This window comes from Zalophus californianus, chromosome 8 (genome assembly GCF_009762305.2).
Source record: "Zalophus californianus isolate mZalCal1 chromosome 8, mZalCal1.pri.v2, whole genome shotgun sequence".
NCBI lineage: Eukaryota > Metazoa > Chordata > Mammalia > Carnivora > Otariidae > Zalophus > Zalophus californianus.
Window position 1 is genome coordinate 53,498,330 of NC_045602.1, and position 19,908 is coordinate 53,518,237.

The 19,908-nt window shown below is 41.7% G+C and overlaps 2 protein-coding genes and 1 long non-coding RNA gene across 4 annotated transcripts in view; 2 read left to right on the top strand and 1 right to left on the bottom strand.

Moving 5' to 3' along the window:
* Nucleotides 1-2,163: 2,163 nt before the first annotated feature.
* On the bottom strand, nucleotides 2,164-8,972 carry LOC113936976. Its single transcript, XR_003524438.1, has 3 exons — nucleotides 8,639-8,972; nucleotides 6,708-6,874; nucleotides 2,164-4,769 (listed from the first exon to the last, which is right to left on the bottom strand). It is a non-coding gene; the product is annotated as an uncharacterized LOC113936976 (long non-coding RNA).
* Nucleotides 8,973-9,198: 226 nt separating this feature from the next.
* Nucleotides 9,199-18,941, top strand: LOC113937313 (cytochrome c oxidase subunit 6A1, mitochondrial-like). Of its 2 annotated transcripts, none has more exons than XM_035728795.1 (2): nucleotides 9,199-9,329; nucleotides 18,396-18,922. In XM_035728795.1, exon 2 carries the CDS (start codon nucleotides 18,403-18,405, stop codon nucleotides 18,730-18,732), a length of 330 nt encoding a protein of 109 aa, XP_035584688.1. In that variant the 5' UTR covers nucleotides 9,199-9,329; nucleotides 18,396-18,402; the 3' UTR covers nucleotides 18,733-18,922. The 2 variants fall into 2 exon arrangements, with proteins under 2 accessions (XP_035584688.1, XP_035584689.1); XM_035728796.1 differs by lacking the exon at nucleotides 9,199-9,329 and adding an exon at nucleotides 9,639-9,658 and having other exon boundaries at nucleotides 18,396-18,941.
* The window catches only part of GFPT1 (glutamine--fructose-6-phosphate transaminase 1), a 57,130-nt gene continuing 46,421 nt past the window's right edge, over nucleotides 9,200-19,908 (top strand). The window contains exon 1 of the mRNA XM_027621429.2: nucleotides 9,200-9,329. Coding sequence (XP_027477230.1) covers nucleotides 9,323-9,329 — 7 coding nt within the window. The 5' untranslated portion in view covers nucleotides 9,200-9,322. The remainder of the gene's footprint in view (nucleotides 9,330-19,908) is intronic.

The window sequence follows — 19,908 nt, forward strand, 5'->3', positions numbered from 1 at the left end:
TTATTTATAACATCCTGAATCATCTTCTGTACACGTGGATTTTATCCAGGGATATGTTAATGTTTGTTCTTTATTTCTCATGGTTCCTTCTTTGCATAATGTGTGAAGCAGTTCATTTTCCCTCATTTAATTTATTTACTTTTTTTTAATACAGAAATAAGTAAGGAGAATGCTTATAAAAATACTCTAAAATGGCTTAGATTTTTGTGAAATATTTGAAACTATCTTTACTGGATTTTTATCTTGTTAAAAAAATACTCAACAATTTCTGGCTTAAAAATGGTATCTGGTTAGGGGTGCCTGGATATCTCACTAGATTAAGTGTCTGACTCTTGGTTTCGGCTCAAGTCATGATCTCAGGGTTGTAAGAATGAGCCCCACTGTGGGCTCTGCACTGGGTGTGGAGCCTGCTTAAGATTTTCTCTCTCCCTCTCTCCCCCTTCCCCCCAAAAAGTAGTCATAATGCTGAAAACTAATAAAAGAACCAAGTTCCAGAACGTAGACAGAATTTCCATTGGTAGAAGACACAGCAGGCTGAATTGAGGGAAAAGCTGCCTTAGTATGCTCAGGCTTTATTTTGTGAAGCAGAATCTCTAAGGAAAAAAAAAGATGAGAAACTGCTTTGGTTCTTCTTCCACTGGCTTCTCCTGACTCAGAGATTTATAATCCATGCCATGCCAGAAATTTGGTCAGTTATCTTTCTACCATAGAGGTACTTGCTTTTTCAGATATCCAACATAGTAAATTACCCTTCTTTCTCATTTTCTATAATAATTCAGAGACAGTAGTTCACAGACAATATCACAATAAGAGGGAAATAGCAGTGGCACATTGTATTTCTGGAATTCTGGTTCCCAAAAGTATCGATATTAAGATAGGGATGGAGGGGCATCTGGGTGGCTCAGTGGGTTAAGCGTCTGCCTTCAGCTCAGGTCATGATCTTAGAGTCCTGGGATCGAGCCCCAAACTGGGTTCCCTGCTCAGCACGGAGTCTGCTTGTCCCTCTCCCTCTACCCCTCACCCCTGTTTCTGTGCATGCTCTCTCTCTCTCACTCTGCTCTCCCTCTCAAACAAAATCTAAAAAAAAAAAAAAAATAGGGATGGAAACAGGAAGAACACCAGGATTTGTGAATGCTGGGATTTAAAGTTTATATGTTTGTCCTTTGGTTCATAGAACCAGACAGTGGGGTTGGAGAATTTGTTCCCTGAGCTATTATAGATGAATTCAGGTCAGACTCTCGGAATTGCTTTGTAGACCAAACACATTAACCTGCCCTTAAGAAGCTACAGGAAATTGAAACGAGGAGATAGAGTTAATGACAAGTCTTGGGTATGGCCATGAAATAAGTGGCTGAAGTGGGGAGTGAATTGGATTCTTGGAGGAAAGGAAATCGTGGAACTGAGAGGCCAAGGTAACAGGAAGATTTTCTACAAAAGGGAGCAGCCATGAGGAACAAGGAGGAAAGGTGGGGAAGACCTTCTTAGACATACAGAGCAGTGTAAACAGAATCTGGAAGCTGTGAAATGTATTTAGTAACTGCAAGAAGAGAAATACAGCCTGAGTGTAAAGTGAAAGTCCTTCCCTGGAAATGGTACAGAAGCAAACAGTGGGCCGAATGGAGTGCTACAGAATCTAGTGGTGGAGGCCCTTTCAAATATCATTTCTTTTTTTTTTTTTTTAAAGATTGTATTTATTTGAGAGAGAGAGCACAAACTGGGGGAGTGGCAGAGGGAGAATCAGACTCCTTGCCAAGCTGGAAGCCCTATGTGGGGCTCGATCCTGGGACCCTGGGATCATGACCTGAGCCGAAGGCAGACGCTTAACCAACTGAGCCACCCAGGTGCCCTGTCAATTATCATTTGTGATGTGACCAGGGAAGGTAGATCCCACCTCAGGGGATTAATTATAACTAATCTCAACCAGGCATTTTAACTCCTTTTCTCTTTGCCAGTCATTAGTTTAGGTGTGGACATATGACCCAGCTGTGGCCAACGAGCTGGAAGAGAGGGTCTACTGGAGTGTTTTTTTTTTTTAAAGATTTATTTATTTATTTATTTATTTGAGAGAGAGAGAGAGAGAGAGAGAGAGAGAGAATGAGAGAGAGCATGAGAGGGAAGAGGGTCAGAGGGAGAAGCAGACTCCCTGCCGAGCAGGAAGCCCGATGTGGGACTCGATCCCGGGACTCCAGGATCATGACCTGAGCCGAAGGCAGTCGCTTAACCAACTGAGCCACCCAGGCGCCCGGAGTATTTTTTTAAAAAGATTTTCTTCCCTGATTAAGAGAGTTAATCTATGTAAAGAGGGCTCTTTTCCCCTCGATTCTTTTCTTTCCTGTTTGGTATGCTGTAGAGTGAAAACTTAATGTCGAAGGCTATGACAGTCAACTTGAAATCATGATGAAAAGCCAGTCCACTGAGAATGGCAAAGAAGAAGGAAACAAGGCCTGGATCCTTGAGGACATTATTGACTTTTGAGCTAGCCTGGGAACCACCCATTTTCAGAGTATCATGTGAGATAAGAGGTTTCCTTGTTTTGAACAACTACTGTTGGCAGGTACTGTCACTTGAAGCTGATTTCCTTCTAACAGAGCCTTGGTAAATCATGGAGGAGTTGGTACATTAATTTTACTGCTTTTTTTATTTGTGGCAGATGGTGCCAAATACCAATCTTAAAATGAACACAATATATTTTTAAATTAATTTAGCCACTTTTTCAATCAAAAGTTAATTTAGAAGGTGTAGTTTAATCAGGTAAAACTTTTTACTTTTGAATTTTTAAATTATACTTTGTTTTCTCCTAAATGGTCCACAAAAAAAGGGAAGTAATCATTCACATTAAGTTGTATTTGGTGAAAACAAAAATTAGTCCCCCAAAATGTATAAAATCTTGCAAGTATTATTGAAAACCTTTATAAACATGGGAAATTTGAAACTCAGATTGTTGGCCAAGAATCGGCCAAGCACTTAGAGGATTTTTTGCTAATGAGAATTAGGATGGAGCGCTATCCAGAATGACAAGGAGCAAAATATTTAAAAATAGCAAACTTTCATTGGCATTCACTATGTGACAAACACTATTATAAGCACCTTACATTTATGAAGTCATTTAACCCTATGAGATTGGTAACTATTACTGTCCCCATGAGGCACAGGGAGAAGTACATTTTCCATTGCCATACAACTTCAGTGGAAAAGCCAGGAATATGAACCCTGGCATTCTGGCTGCAGACCCTATATTTTGTCTTAAGGGGATTAGACCCACATACACCTGATGGAGGAGAGCATTCCTTGCCTTCATAGGTGCTGCTTTCTAGTGGGCCAAAGTCTTCCATCTTTTATTTGTTCCTGACTCTAATGAGCCAAAGCAGTGGTATGTGCATATGTGTCCTTCCCTACACCACCACCCTTTTTCCAGCAGTAGGAAGCTAGCTGCTCTTCAGTCCGGTGGGAATTTATATCCCTTTGGGAAAACCCAGCTTTATACTCCATTTCCCCACAACAGAGTTATCTATGCAATCTTGAAAGGGTTCTTGCAGGCTATGCAGAAATGCCTTTGTATCACCTGAAAGAAACCAGGAAATAGTATTTTTTTTTTTTTTCTGTCACCTTACATTTCTAGTGATCTTTCAGCCCTGGGCAGTTCCATGAATGGTCTGTTTCCATTCCAGCTCTGATCACATTCTACAGAACAGAAACAGTAGATAGGACCGGTTAATCTCATGGTTTCCTATTTGTGGACAATTTCTAGGCAGTAGAGTCTAGCAGAGCTAGAAAACTCTGCCCCAGGTTCCGCCTATTGGGAAAAGTTGGAGGCACCGCAGAGAGGAATATAGGGGAATATACTAATTCTAGTGGGAGTCCACATCCTTTGTTCCTAAGCTTGAGGTTTCCTGGTGGGGCAGTCAAGGCTGTGTTCACCTGATGTAGTGGGCATCTTTTGTTTGTGTCTTCCAGGTGTCCCTTCATTTTTTAGAAACACCTTCCCCTTTCCTTTGAGGAAAAGGAGTCTACATGGTGCTGGGGGAATTGCTGGCTCTCTTGTTGGCTCTGTGTACCTCTGGTGACTCTATGTGGCGCTGGTCAAATTGTCTAATCACAGTGTCCTGCCTTCTACCACACGAATGAGTGGGGCATAGGAGTCTGCATTGGACCCATCCGAATCCTTGCCTAGAATATGAAAAGTGAGGATGGAGGAATAGCCTCTCTCCCCTTGGACTGCAAACTATAAAGATGTGATTCCAGAGGTGTTTGAGGGTCATTTCCCTGTGCATAAGGTCAGGGAGAGAGAATCAAAGGGAGTTCTCACAATACCATTTGTGTCCCTGGATACAGGTGTGCCTGAAGCTGTGCCCCTGTCCTTTCCAATGACATTAGCCATTAAATCCCCTCTTTAGCTACTTTGAGTGGATTTCTATTCTTTGTCATTAAAAGCTCTATCCTTCAGAAATTTAAAACAAATTTATATATTCAGCACTGAGAAAATCAGGAAGATCAACATTAAGTAGATGTATTAAGGTTCTCCAGAGAAACAAAATGAATTGTATCTATCTATTTATCTCTCTATAAGTATTTATTTCAAGGAATTGGCTCATGTAATTATGGAGGCTGGCAAGTCTGAAATCTTCAGGGTGGGCTGTCAGACTGGACACAAGGGAAGAGCCAATGTTGCAGTTGAAGTCCAAAGGTTGATTGCCGCCTAATTCCTTCTTGCTCCAGGGATGTCAGTCTTGTGTTCTATTCAGGTCTTCAACTGATTGTGTGAGGCCCACCTGCATTATAAAGAGCAATCTGCTTTACTCAAAGTCCACTGGTTTAAGTATTAATCTCATCCAAAAGTACACTAACATTCACAATAGTGTTTGACCAAATATCTGGGCACTGTGGCTCAGCCAAGTTGTTACATAAAATTAACCGTTATAGAGGGCAGAGTTCGCTTTCATCACCAACTTATTTCTGATTCCTTCTTCCATATCTTGGCCATTTCTTTCTGCATTATCATACTCAATTCCACATGCCCTTATGTTGTCCCTTTTTTGACCAGTGTCATAAGCCAAGGTGATCTCTCCAGATCTGCCTTCTTTCTGGTTTCAGAATCAACTTCATCCACATCAAAACTCTCATTTCCTCAGTGACCTTTTCATACCTGGTATCCAAATAAGAATTAACTCTATATGTAGTGTCACTGTAAAGTGTTAATAGAAGATAATGACTTACTGTAGACCTCCTGGGGGAAGGCGAGGTGCTCTGCCTCAAATATAGAAATACAGATAAGAGTTTAGGCAATGTGATAGGTAAGGAGTGGAGGTATTTTGGACAAAGGAACTTTGTGGTCACCTTATAATCCCATTTTGTGACTAGTTCTCTATAGTTATGCCCTATGTAACATATGGTTACCTTTTTAATGCTTCCTTTCAAAAAAGAGCACACGCAAAGATGAAAAAAGCATCGTAGTCCATTCTTAGGGAATGAGTTCAGTATAGCTAGACCAGAAGATGCTTGCTTGAGTAGAGTAGTGGGAAATGATGCTGATAGAACCGGCAGGAATGAAATCCTGGGTAACTGTGTGTGTGTGTGTGTGTGTGTGTGTGTGTACATAGGAGTCTGGACTTAATCCTGCAGCTGAAGGGTACCCACCGAATTGGAAGCAGGGAGAAACAATTAGATTTGTGTTTTTGAATGGTCACTTTGGTGTGAAGGTATATAGGATGAATTGGGATGGTGGTGGAACCAGAGGGGTTCACGGAAGGGGTCTTGCTGAGGCCCTGACTGGTGCCTTTTATTCTATAGGCCTTAGTAGCTCCATCTGTTTCTTCTTCCTTTGATACTTACCACCATCTTCTCTGCCCACTAGGGTACATTTCTCCACAAGACTCCCTAAAAACTGGGACATTTGTATCCCTGCTCCCCATATTCTTGTTACGCACAGGCCTTTCTTTTTTTAATTGAAATATAACAGACATACAACATATTAGTTTCAGGTGTACAACAGAATGATTGGTTATATGTATATATTGCATAAGAATCACCACAATAAGTCTTGTTTACACTCATCACCAAACATAATTACAATTTTTTTTCTTATGATAAAAACTTTTTAAGATCCACTCTCTTAGCAACTTTCAAATATACAATGAAGTATTATTAACTATAGTTACTATCCTGTTCATTACATTCCCCAGACCTATAACTGGAAGTTTGTATCTAGGCATTTTTTATTATAATAATTTTATTGCTATTTGTTATTGGAATTCAGGTAAGGGATAACAAAAATCACAAACGTGAGGACATTTAAAAATCTTTTTTTTAAGATTCTATCCATTTATTTGAGGCAGAAAGAGTGTGCACAGTGCACACCCAAGTGGGGTGAGGGGCAGTGGGAGAGAATCTTTAAGCAGACTACCCCATGAGTGGGGAGTCCCACATGGGGCTTGATCCCACAACCCATGAGATCACAACCTGAGCCGAAACCAGGAGTCTGAGGCTCAACCTACTGAGGCACCCAGGAGCCATCTCCCTGCCCCCCCGTTTAAAAATCTTATAAAGCTATTTTAATTACAGTTCCTTTTCTTTAGAAATGGCAGCTGGAAACCCTAATGGCCTTCTGCCCATCAGGCTATATGGCATGGAGGAGACAGAGCCATCAGGTTTAACAGGAGAAATCTATGAACAGAGAAATGGACTTAAAGAGATGATGACACCATCCTTACCGTCATTCCTTTTTTTTTTAAAGCTTAGTTCAGAACTTTTGATGAGGAGAGAAAATCCTTTCCATTTCTTCAGATGTTTGAATTAGACCCAGATGTCTCCTTTCCTTCACAGATCATTTATTTTCTTCTCCAGCCCCTATTCCCAAAGGTCCAGCTAAGGCAAAGCTCTATAGAGATGGGGGTCAAACAGAATTCTTTCATATTAGTGTCTTGACTGGAGCATAGTTATAAAGGGCTCTTTGTTGCATTGGGTTGGGAAAATATTGACTTTCAAAGTTTCTCTCAACCTCCTCCTTGCCATACATCCTGGCTGGGCAGAAGGCCATTGGGCTTCTAGTTGGTATATCTAAAAAAATGTGGAACCCACAGTATTATTAACTATAATCACCAAGGAGTCAAAGTGTGATTGAACAACACCTTTGTGCACTGCTAGCAAACCTGATGATGACACAAAGAAAGTGCCAGCAGTAGCACCAAAATTCTCATGCTCAAACTAAAATACTCCTTGGCAATATCACTGCAGTCTTACTAGAAACTCCTAGATGAGGGTTCTGAGGCTAAGATGTACATCCACAGTCTTTTGCCTCTTGAATCAAGAAATGTGTTGTCTATTTAACAAACAGCTCACTGTTTTTTTAACTTTGCTCTGGGGTCATTTAGGGGCTGAAGGGCCTGAAATATTAAAGGGCTCTTAGGTGATAAAGACTTCGATTAGTTAAATGTAACATTTTTCTAGCCTCTCTTTGAGGCAAGTAATAAAAAGGCATTTATTTTTCCCTCTAAGAAAATCTGAAAAGCCCTTCCTTCGTTCACTTGATCATATAACAAGTCATAGGAGGTCAATTCCACTAATATGGCTTTTTTCACTCCTTCAAAAACATTTTTTTAAGATATTTTATTCTTTTATTTTTTTAAGTACTCTCTACCCCGAATATGGGGCTCAAACCCATGACTTTGAGATCAAGAGTTGCATGCTTCACTGACTGAGCCAGTTAGGTGCCACAAAAACATTTTGATCCATTATTTTGTGCTAGGGTTTATACTAGGTGTTAGGTATGCAAAGGCTTGTTCTAGCCTCAAGAAACAGCCTAGGAGGGAAATACACACACACACACACACACACACACACACACACACGTCAGAAGTATATTGATTTAAAGGGGGCAGGTCAAAGAATGAGAGCTTAATCCATGTCCTTAAGTCTGTCTAGGGAGAAAAAAATAGGTTTTCCCCAATCGGGTGGGGATTCCATGAAGAGTAACTAATGTGTACAAAATATTTGAGAATGTTGGCGCAGTAGGGAAACGGTGTAGCACTGTTGGGAGTGTAAAGTGCTGGAAGGTGGGGTAGGAAGAGAACAATGGTGTGAGGTAAGCCCAGATAACTAGGGTCAGAAATCCATGCCATGTTCTGTATGCCAATCAAGTTTTTATTTGATCCTAATCTAGAGCCATTAATAGTTATGATAACCATCTACATTTGACTAAAGATACCATTTAAATCTTCCTAGAGCAAATGCTTGGATAATAAATTCTCAGAAACATCATCTCTCTCTGATTAAGTCTCTCTTGGCAGGAGTGGTGCATTAATTCACAGAATTAATCGTCAGTGAGTCAAACGTAAGGCTGTCAAATCTGGGCAATTCCTAGTCTTCTCAGGTGGGCCATCAGAAGTCTGGGCCAGAAGTTTCACAAGCCCAGGAGCACAGTGTTGTATCGTTGAGCTTTACATTCCCCCACCCCCGAATCCGCTCTGCCAAAATCTGGGGGTTAGGGAGGCAATGAATGGGAGTGGGGTGGGGTGCGGAGGGCGTTAGAGGCCAAGCGTATTACACAGAGCTTAAGTCCGGAACTGAATTGCCTGTCACCAGAAAGACTGGACGAACCTGAACGGCGCTTTACATCAAGAATTTTGGTTCCCTTCCTCCCTACCTCATTCAGTTTTCTTTGCAATTTTTCTTCAGCCTTATGTCCCTTTCCAGCCTGACTTGTTTATTTGTTCCCCAGAACCCCCTTTTCAGGTCTCCCGCTTTCTTCCCCTTTCGCCGCCGCTTCGTGGTCTGCCGGAGCCTGGGGCCTTGGGTTGCATTGGGCGCGTGCTCCAATGCTATTTGCTTTGCTGACAATTCCATCCTCCTCTTTCCTTAACGTTCCGTCTTTCCCTGCCAGCCGCTGAGTTTCTTCCTCCCCCATGGCGTGGTTCCTCCAGCTGCTCGCCCGGCGGCCGGGCGGCTCCAGGAACCCCAAGCGGATGCGGCCGCAGGCTGGTGCCACGTCTCAGTCGCCAGCAGGCCAGCGCCTGCGTGGGCTCGAGGGCGGGGCGGGGCGGCGCGGGGAGGCGGGAGCTGCGCGTGAGCGGCGCGGACGAGGCCCAATGGGATCCGCGGGAGGCGGCGGCGGCGGCGCGGTGCGCGCCGAGGGGCGGGGCCCGTCGGCAGTTGCGGGCTAGCCCGGGAGGCCGAGAAGGCTGTCGTTGCTTCGGCCGTCGCATCCCCGAGGGAGTCGTGTTGGCTTGCCCCGGGCCCCCAAGCTCGCGAATCGCCCCCGAGGCTCGTGTGCGCGCTCCCGACCTCGCCAGCCGTTCGCCGCTCGCCCGCGGACCGTGCCTTCGGCATCATGTGCGGTAAGGGGGCTGCGAGCGGGGGGCGTGTTGCGGGGCGGTGCTGGGGTGCGGTGCGGGCGCCGCCGAGGCCGGAGGCGCTGGCGGGAGCGGGAGTGTGAGGGTGTGAAGTCTGGGTGCTGGGTGCGGAGGCCGGCCTCTGCGAGCGGGATGGGGGTGGTGGACCTAGGAAGGCACCTGAGAGGAGGGCGGGCTCTAGAGTGGATCTGGGGGGGCCAAGGGGGACGGTTTTTCGCGGAGAAGGGAACCAAAATGTAGATAGATGTCTTGGAAAAGGAGAGAGGGCCGAGGGAACTGAGGTGTGGAGCGGTTTGCCTTCAAGAGTCCATCAGGTGAGTGAGGCAACCTGTGGAACATCAGGTGAGATCGCTTGAACTTATCTTCCTTTCTTCTAGGTTTTATCTTTTTAAAAATACTTATTTTTAGTTGCTTTCTTTCGGGCAGGCCCAATAGAAACAGAACTATATACAGCTAGAACTACAATGGCATTCCACGTAATCTTACTTCCTGCCGCCCCCTGTCTCAACAGAAACCATTTCCAATCAATAACTTGGTGAGTGGGCTTAGACCTAATCCTGTGGTGGAAGAGGCCCGAAAGTGACCGTAACATGCGTTATCACGTGCACATGCACCCATTTAAAACACCTATGAACACCTTTTATTCCATGTTTTGGGACTTAGTAGTTTTAATATTCCCTAAAACTGTTAGTAAAGGGGACTGTTAGAATTATATCTGAAATGATTGATAAACTCCAAAATAGGTATTTACTTGGCCATTGTCGGTGGAAAGTATTCCTGCTGCTTTTATTGAAATTTATAACTAACCTTACACCTGGAAGAAGGAACACTTTTTTAAGGGAAGTAGTATTGTAATAGAATTGAAGCTATCTGGGAAACTTAATCTTCACAGCCTTTTGCAAGAATATCCTGGGAGGAGGTGGCTTGTACTCATTAGTGTATATTTTTCTTGTATTTAACTTTATGATAATTTCAGCTTCCAAAAATGAGCAGTTTTAAATTTAGCATAGATTAAAAAAAAACACTCAAAACAGAAACATCTATAAATAGTTTCTGAAATTATTAGATTAGAGCTGACTTTGGAATCAGTTATACTTTAGCTGTGCCTAGTTAGTAGAGTGGTTTTGAAAAACATTATTTAGGTTGTAGCTGCGAAGTAGTGAATTTGCAAACTGTTAATCCCCAAGATGCTTCATTTGGTAATTAACTTTTCCTAAATGATGAGGTGTGTGCCTAGTTAAGTACGTGGCTTTCTGGTTGCGGGTCATTTCTTCTTCATCTTGTTTCAGGAAAAAAAAAAAAAGTACCATAAAAGGAAAAATCAGATTTGCTTTAGAAAGGTTCAGATAAGGGTGAGGCTTTGGGGTGGAGACTAGATAAGTAGGAGTTTTCACGCAGCCAATATCCCCATTTCATAGTTTTATTGCCGAGGAAACCACCAGTTAAAAGGAAATATTTGAAGTATTTGAAACATTTCCAAGGTCCTGCTTTTAATCCGGAACAGAGTTTTGCATGATTCCAGGAATAGAGTTCAGAATTTATTTCCTCTTTAATGTAAATTCTGAAACTTAACTGTTAAAAGGATGACTATTTATTTATTTAAATATTTTATTTTTTTGACAGACACAGTGAGAGAGGGAACACAAGCAGGGGGAGTGGGAGAGGGTGAAGCAGGCTCCCCGCTGTGCAGGGAGCCTGATGCGGGGCTCGATCTTAGGACCCTGGGATCATGACCCAAGCCGAAGGCAGACGCTTAACGACTGAACCACCCAGGTGCCCCTGACTTATTTATTTTCTTCCCATATCTCAATCATTGAAATAAAATTTCTAGGCAGGGGAAGTGAGTGGGAATGAGATTAGATAGGAAAATTTAGAGGTTTACCTTTTTCATTTTAATTTAATTCCAGTATAGTTAACAGTGTTACATTAGTGTCAGGTGTACGGTGTAGTGATTGAGGGATTCCATACCTCACTCAGGGATCATCATGGACAAGTGCCCTCCTTAATCTCCATCACCTATATCACCCATAGAAGTTTACCTTCTGATTACCTGCTGCCTATTCCAAGTTTTTCTAAAAGATTATTTTGTTTCAACACTTTACAGTGTTGAAGCAGAAGAATGAAGGCAGAAAATTCTGATACGCTTTTTCCAATCAGATACACTGATAACACTGTCATAGTGTTTACCAGCTTATGTTGGGATGTTAATAATGTTAATCAGGAAAAGAAAAAGATTCTACAGTCAAGTAAATTTGGGAAGCAATAGATTAAACAGTGTTGAACTGGCTTTTTTTTTTTTTTTTGGAAGGTTTCTTGGAACCTTTAGTGGGCTAGTAAGTGTTGTAAATCTCCCAGAGAAGAATAATAGTGTGCCTGTTTTCCAAATTTATTTTATCTTCCTTTTATTTTTGGTTCTTTAGAATACACTTTGTCCTTTTTTATTTGTACTACCTTTTGTTTTGGTGAATGGCAAGTCACTTAAGCTACCCATAGCTTTTAACAGATTGTACTGTTGTGGTTTTTTTTAAATTTTTTTTAATAAATGTAGGGTTATACCCTTCTTTTTTTCTTTTGATTTTTTTTTATTACTCAAAACTGCATTTTTAAATTTAGCTTTCTGACTCTGTGCTTGTTGCTTTAACACGTTCAAAACACTGTTCTCCTCAGTAAACCTAGCATGCTTGATCCAGTCACTGACACAACACACATGGAATCACCGCAGTCTCTGCTGATGTGTTTTTTCCGTCTTAGACAACCTCATAAGAACTGTAGGTCTCACAGCACAAACGCCTCGAAAGTTGGCCTGGGCACATGCCACATGTGGATTTTGGTGCTTTTCCAACCTCCTTGGTATAAACGTAAACAATTCTATTACCAGGGGTTTGGGACAGCCTAGTTTTGTTAGAGCCTGTATTTTGGACAGCCTGTGATGGTATGTCATACATGGGACCATTCTGAATGCCTCTAGACATTGTCCCTGGAAGAGCGGGTATACTCTCTGATCCAATGGTGTATATAAATGGAATTTTTTGTAAATGGAGCCATATTTAAAAGCAGTAAGGGACCTTATAATTTAAAAGTATCCTGAAATGAATCCTTAAAAAGATTTTTGTAATAATACTATCTAATAGCTTTGGAGGTAATTGAGGGATGCTGAGGCTGGCTACTAGGATAAATTGTAAAACCAATTCTATTAACATATCCTTGGAAATCATACTGGATATAAAGTAGTTGTGAAAGAAAATAATTTATTTCTTAATAAGTATTTCCTCAGTTGTGTTCCCTGGAAAGAGAGAAGTTAATAGGTGCTGGTTATGAGCAATAGAAGGTGGGAAAGAGTTTTATAATACAAGTGTGGGAAGTTCTGCTTTTGGAGATTCACAATTAGTAAGATAAAAGTTTCTAGAAAGTTCTACAAATAAACCTGTTAACTTTAACTCCATATTTCTTAAACCTTTAATTATGGAACATTTCACCTTATCCCTATTTAGCATCCTGCAAAATAGTGTTCTCTTTCTGTGGTTTAGGAATTTTTTTTTTTTGTATGTTAAGAGTATGTTTAATTTTATAAAGGAATTTTTGGCTGTACATTTCAAGTACCTAGAGAACATTAGAAGATATTTGAAGTGATGGCTTTATATAGTTGGTGCTTTGTCCTTCGGAGAGATAACCAACATAAGGGAATTGCCTTCAAGGAATTGCTGTCTGGTTGGAGGGAACAGTGAATATGCAGGTGCAACACAAGGTGTGCAACAGCTGTGAGTGTTAGTAGGCATTTCTTGTTAATTGTTCATTGCCATGTTCTGGTCTACAAGTGGGTTGAATAGAAATTCAGAGACTAGTTAGGGGGGGGATGTTCCAGGTAATGGGGCTGTACTTTTTTTTTTTTTTTTTTAAGTAATCTCTACACCTACTGTGGGGCTCGAACTTAACCCCAAGATCAAGAGTCACATGCCCTGTGGACTGAGGCAGCCAGGCACTCCAGCAGCAGTACTCTTAGGTTGAGGAATAGTGCCAGCTGGTAGAGAATTAGTGCACTGTGAGAGGTATCATTGGTGGCATTTACCCAGCAGTGAATGGAGGCAGAAATAGTTTGAGAACTGTTGCCATGGGGTTTGAAAGAAGAAGTAAAAATTCCAGGAAAAGGGGCCAAAGAGCAGTGATTAGAGGCAGAAGAGTTCCAAAGTAGTGTATTGACTTGGACAGAATCTGCAGACGTAGAAGGTCATTCATGTTTAATATTGCAGAGAGAAATTAATTGCATTTGGCTGTAAAGAAATGATTAGAGAAGTTGAGTATATGAAGGCAGAGGCACCTGAGTTTGTGTTGAGGAGGGCATGCATACCAGCAGAGGAGGGAGTATTGTGGAACTGAGGTACCCTGATAGAGTTGAAAAGTTGAGTTCTAGAGCTGTGGTTCTTGACCTATAAGCTGTGAAGTTATTATTGGTTTTCACAGATTGATTCATACTCTAAGCATTGTCTGTCAAGTTGTACAGAAGTTCTAGATCATTGGATAATAAAAATTCAACCCACTATTGTGTAGGATCCTCAAAATATTTTGATGTAATATAGGGCGCCTGGGTGGCTCAGATGGTTAAGCGTCTGCCTTCGGCTCGGGTCGTGGTCCCAGGGTCCTGGGATCGAATCCCGCATCGCTTGGGAGCCTGCTTCTCCCTCTGCTTCTCTCTCTCTCTCTCCCTCTCTCCCTCTGTCTCATGAATAAATAAATAAAATCTTTAAAAAAAAAAAAAAGGTTCTGTTTTTAGAAAGTTGAGGAGTCGCTTATCAAGAGTTACAGGTAGGAGAGACTGGCTTCAAGGAATAGTGTAGATATATTTCTCTATTTCGAGCTCATGGGGAAGGATAAGGCACCCTGGAGTGGGTTTGCCCAGAGGAAGGGGCCTGTGCCTTAGGTGTTCCAGAGGTGTCTGGTGAGCTCTTGTTGGCCCTTGGAAATCCAGGGGAGAGGGTTGTGGATCTCTCACCAGGCTGTATCTGTATCCACAGCATGTCTCCAGGGTGAACAGCCTCTGGCATGTTGGAACCATGTAGGAAGGGTAGGAGGGTATATACTGTTAAGATGAAGATGAAAGCTTCAATTCTGTGAGAATCTACCAGAAATTGAGAATCTGGGAAGAGAGAAATGGAGTAGTCTAGATTCTAGTTTTAGAATAATATCTGGGGAAGTTTGAAAGTTGGACAAGCAGTGAATTAACAGGATTGGCCAGCTGTTGGGAGGGCCCATACAAAAGTGGGCCTGAAGTGGATGGATGGACTTAAAGTGGATGGACTCTGATGTAGGCCTGCTCAGGGACTCAGGAGTAAGAGCATGGTGGGCCCAGAGGGGCTGACTTGTCAGGTTGCTGAAAAGTTATAGTCTGATGAGATTGGTTAGATGGAAGTGGGAAAGATGGAGTGTTTGAAGGCTTGTGAGCAGGAAGTGCATGCTTTTTCTCAGGAAAGATGATGCCATAGGTAGGCTGTGAGGGAGTGTGTAATTAGAGATGTCAGGGTTTGAACAGTGCTTTGAGTTCCAGAGTGTTAAATGTGCAAGAGAGAAGTGTTACGGAGCTCCTTCCAGTGGCAATGTGTATTTACAACAAAGTAGGGCACACTTGAACCAGCATTTATAAAGAGGGAAAAGATTTTAAATAATTAAAAAACAGTAATAATTGAAATTCTTCATTGTGTCACTCCAAATGTTATAATTTTTTCTTGGTGTTTTTAGGATTGTAGAAAACATAATTTCAATATTTCCTCTTTTTAAAAAGGAAACTTGTGTGTAGGATATGCCTCCATGATTATAGTATTGAATATGTTTTATGATAAGCATCAAGTTTTGATGTGTATACGTTTAATTGCAGCATTGTTTGTAATTACAAAGAGTTAGAAAAACCTCAACAGGAGGGAAATGATTAGGTAAAATAAATCTATTATGGAGTAGTACACAGCCGTTAAATAGAATAGGGTGGATGTGTATATACTGACATAAAAAGATATCCAACATTTTAAGTAAAAGAAACAATATAGGGTGCCTGGGTGGCTCAGTCGATTGAGCGACTGCCTTCGGCTCAGGTCATGATCCTGGAGTCCCGGGATCGAGTCCCACATCGGGTTCCCTGCTCAGCAGGGAGTCTGCTTCTCCCTCTGACCCTCCCCTCTCTCATGTGCTCTCTCTCTCTCTCTCATTCTTTCTCTCAAATAAATAAATAAAATCTTTAAAAAAAAAGAATATATATTTTAAAAAAAAACAATATAGAGTCATCACATTTATGTGTTAAAAAAAAGTGCCCTCTAAAACCATGTTCATCTAGCTTTATGTATACTAAAGGACTGTACATATACATAGGTTCATAGCTGAAGGATTGGGACAGTTTGTGTGGGGTTAACAGTAGATATCTCCCTTGTAGGGAGGGAGAAAAAGGAGATTTTCACAATTTTTTAAAAAAGATTTATTTTATTTGACAGAGAGCACACAAGCTGGGGGAGCAGAAGGGAGAGGGAGAGGGAGAAGCAGGCTCAATCCAGAACTCTGGGATCATGACCTGAGCCACAGGCAGACACCTAACCAACTGAGCCACCCAGGCGCTCCAGATTTTCACAATTTATTCTATAGCATTTGTGTAATTTGAATCTTGAAAGATGATAGTGAATGAAATAGAACTTGCATTATAAGAAAAATTTAAAAATGGGGCGCCTGGGTGGCTCAGTTGGTTAAGCGACTGCCTTCGGCTCAGGTCATGATCCTGGAGTCCCGGGATCGAGTCCCATATCGGGCTCCCTGCTTGGCAGGGAGTCTGCTTCTCCCTCTGACCCTCTTCCCTCTCGTGCTCTTTATCTCTCATTCTCTCTCTCTCAAATAAATAAAATCTTTAAAAAAAAAAGAAAAATTTAAAAATGAAAGTTAAGTGGCATTGCAGATGGATTTTGATTCAGAAACTAAAATTTACAGAATGAATTTGAACACTTATCACTAATAAATTATTATGTCTGAGGTCTCAAAATATTGATGTTGTCAAAGGAAAAATATGTGAAAGTATTCTTATTTACAAGGACATAAATTCAACCAGGCATATGATCTTTAATTAATTAGTCAGCTAAGTTGCATTCAGTTTTCATTTCAGGAAGGTTTAATGGCCTTTCAACCAAGTGTGTCTATGATCCAGGTCATGTTTGAATATTTTAGGAAAAGTGCTTATTATTGCTTTCATGTCGTTGAATTTAAGTTGCAGTTTTCCAAGAATGATGCCTGTAGGTGCAAACTTCTGCATCATTTAGGGAGATATTTACTTCAAGAATATTCCATTAATAAGAAAACTTATACCCTGGAAGCGTGTGGTGATGTAGGAGTGGAAAATCTCCTGCATTCCATACAGCTACTGTGTGTGGTATTGGAGCAATTCACCCAAGAGCTGCAGAGAGTTGATTTTTAGGCTTTTAGCAGTTAACCTAAAGCAGAGCTGTTTTATGGGAGGTTTGAGAAGACAAGTCAAAGACCTAAAATGGGGCTCATTCTAGTGATTTCTACTCTAATAAACACTATTTTGAGTTATGAATGCCTCCCTTGTGAACATGCCCTGCATGCCTGATTGGCTGGTTATTTGCCATTATATTTTCCCAGCTACCCCATGAATACACATAATCCACCAATCTTATTAGGTGTACTATTTAGGGGTCACGGGTCAACAATCTTGGCAAGGGGCTGGTCTGTTAAATTGACAGGTTCAGTCTCTTCTTTATCTCTCATTTCTCTAAGCAAGGATGATTTAGGTTTATCTCCTCCCCCCCCCCCCCCGTTTTTTCTTCACCCAACTCTGTTACTTTTTCTTAGAAAACTTCTCTACATAGGTTGTCCTTCCTTTCAATTCTTGTCTGGTTATATAGGGAGAAGTGTTGCTCCAACTTCCTCCTCTGTTCCTCCTCTTCTTTTCTTTGTTCCAAGAGTGAACCAAAAAATGACAGTGATGATTATAGATAATAGTAGTGCTTCCTCTCAAGGAAAAGGCAGGTTTTGAGTTGGAACATGATATATGGTATTTTATTGAATCTAAGATGCCACTGATTGGGAAATGCACCATTTTATAGATCAAAAAGAAAGAATATGAATGTCTTAAAATCAATGCTGTCAATATCTGAAGAAGTATTCTGAAGATGCTTTCAGAATATGATAGGCTAGATGATCTAATTATCTGTACTAGTGACAATCTTAACATCACTAATAAGGGACCTATGGACAATATAAAATGCATACATACATTGTGAATAATTCTTGCTTCCATACTTTAACTCAATCAAGTCTTTAGATCTATCTTCCAGTCTACAGGAAATAGAAGGAATAGAGGAATTGGTTAGACTATACTGTGTGGAAACAGTTAGACATAGCCAGAAGGTGAGACATTCAACAAGAAAATTGGCCTCAGCTTGCCAGTAAGTCAGTGTCTTGGGGAAAACCGGGCAGTAGGGGAGAGACCATTCTGGATTCAAAGAGACTTTTGAGACATAGCAATCAAATGTGAGGTATGATCCTTTATTATATCCTAGAATGAACAGATCATCTGTAAAAGACTTTTTATAATAGGGAAATTTTATTTTTTTAAAGATTTCATGTATTTATTGAGAGAGAGTGAGCGAGTACAAGCGTGAGCAGGCGGGGGGTGGGCAGAGGGAGAGGGAGAAGCAGGCCCCCCATGAAGCAGGGAGCCTAACGTGGGGCTCGAGCCCGGGATCATGACCTGAGCTGAAGACAGACTCTTAACTGAGCCACCCAGGTGCCCCAGGGAAATTTTAAATATGAACATTGTATCAGGTGGTGTTAGCATTATCTTCTTAGGTATGATAATAATGCAATTTTGTGGGGCGCCTGAGTGGCTCAGTTGGTTAAGCGTCTGCCTTCAGCTCAGGTCATGATCCCAGGGTCCTGGGATGGAGCCCTACATCAGGCTCCCTGCTCCATGGGAGGCCTGCTTCTCCCTCTCTCTCTGCCTGCCACTCTCTGTCTCTGTCAAATAAATAAATAAAATCCTTTTAAAAAAATGCATTTTTGGTCCAGGTCGAAAATGGCGGCGGCGTCTATGTCTCGGCTGTCTGGGCTGCTAGGTCGGTCCGGGGCACAGCTGGGGCGTTCCATGTCGAGTGGCGCCCACGGCGAGGAGGGCTCAGCTCGCATGTGGAAGGCTCTCACCTACTTCGTAGCGCTCCCTGGCGTGGGTGTGAGCATGCTGAATGTCTTTCTGAAGTCGCGTCATGGAGAGCACGAGAGACCCGAGTTCGTCGCCTACCCCCATCTCCACATCAGGTCCAAGCCCTTTCCCTGGGGAGATGGTAATCATACTCTATTCCATAACTCTCACGTGAATCCACTTCCAACCGGCTATGAAGATGAATAGAGAGAACCTGGACCACCACCCAGTGGGGACCACAGCACTGGTTTGGACCATGACTCTGCACACGGACTAGAAGTCTATGGGACCTTAAGCTCACCTTCCTTACTTGTATCAAATGATGACCAGTATACTGATCTTCCATCCCTTTTCTTATGGCAGGAGATGGCTTAAATAAATAACTTAGATTGGTCAAAAAAAAAAAATAAATAAAAAATGCATTTTTGCAGAAAAATGTCCTCAAATTTTATATGTTACTTTGCTTTTATTCTTTTTTTTTTTTTTTTAAAGATTTTATTTATTTATTTGAGAGAGAGAATGAGATAGAGAGACAGCATGAGAGGGGAGAGGGTCAGAGGGAGAAGCAGACTCCCTGCCGAGCAGGGAGCCCGATGCGGGACCTGATCCCGGGACTCCAGGATCATGACCTGAGCCGAAGGCAGTCGCTTAACCAACTGAGCCACCCAGGCGCCCTACTTTGCTTTTATTCTTAACAGAATACAATTGACCCTTGAACAACATGGGGTTTGGGGTGCGTACCCTCACCCCCCCTGCAGTGGAAAATCCGAGTGTAACTTTTGACTCCCCCAAAACTTAACTACTCATAGCCATGTGTTGACTGGAAAGCTCACCAATAATGTAAACAAAGCTCAACCGAAAACATTAATACATGTTTTGCGTGTTACATGTATTATATACTGTATTCTTACAAAAGCTAGAGAAAAGAAGATGTTATTAGGAAAATCATAAGGAAGAGAAATACATTTACAACACTGTACTGTATTTATGGAAAAATTCACACATAAATGGACCTGTGCAGTTCAAACCTGTGTTCAAGGGTCATCTGTACTCTGAAAATAATGAGGCTCTTCACCAGGTTTCCAATTTTAATTTGGTAGATACACTGTACACAACAAAATCATGTAAATGTTTTAACAAAGAAGTGAGGCCCAGAAGTGTAGTGTGTATGGTATTTTAAAAATGTCAAGTTCAGTTGGAATAGTTCTAAAGCAATCACAAGAATTTTCAGAAACTACAGAACATCTAGCTGGCAAGGACTGTAGATGTCCTCAAATGTCAGGCAATATGTCGCCCTTGTGCTATCACTTTGCACTTCCTAGTAATACGTGTTGCTTATCAATCATGGCTTTCCTTCCTGTTTAGGAAATGGGGCCACTGAAA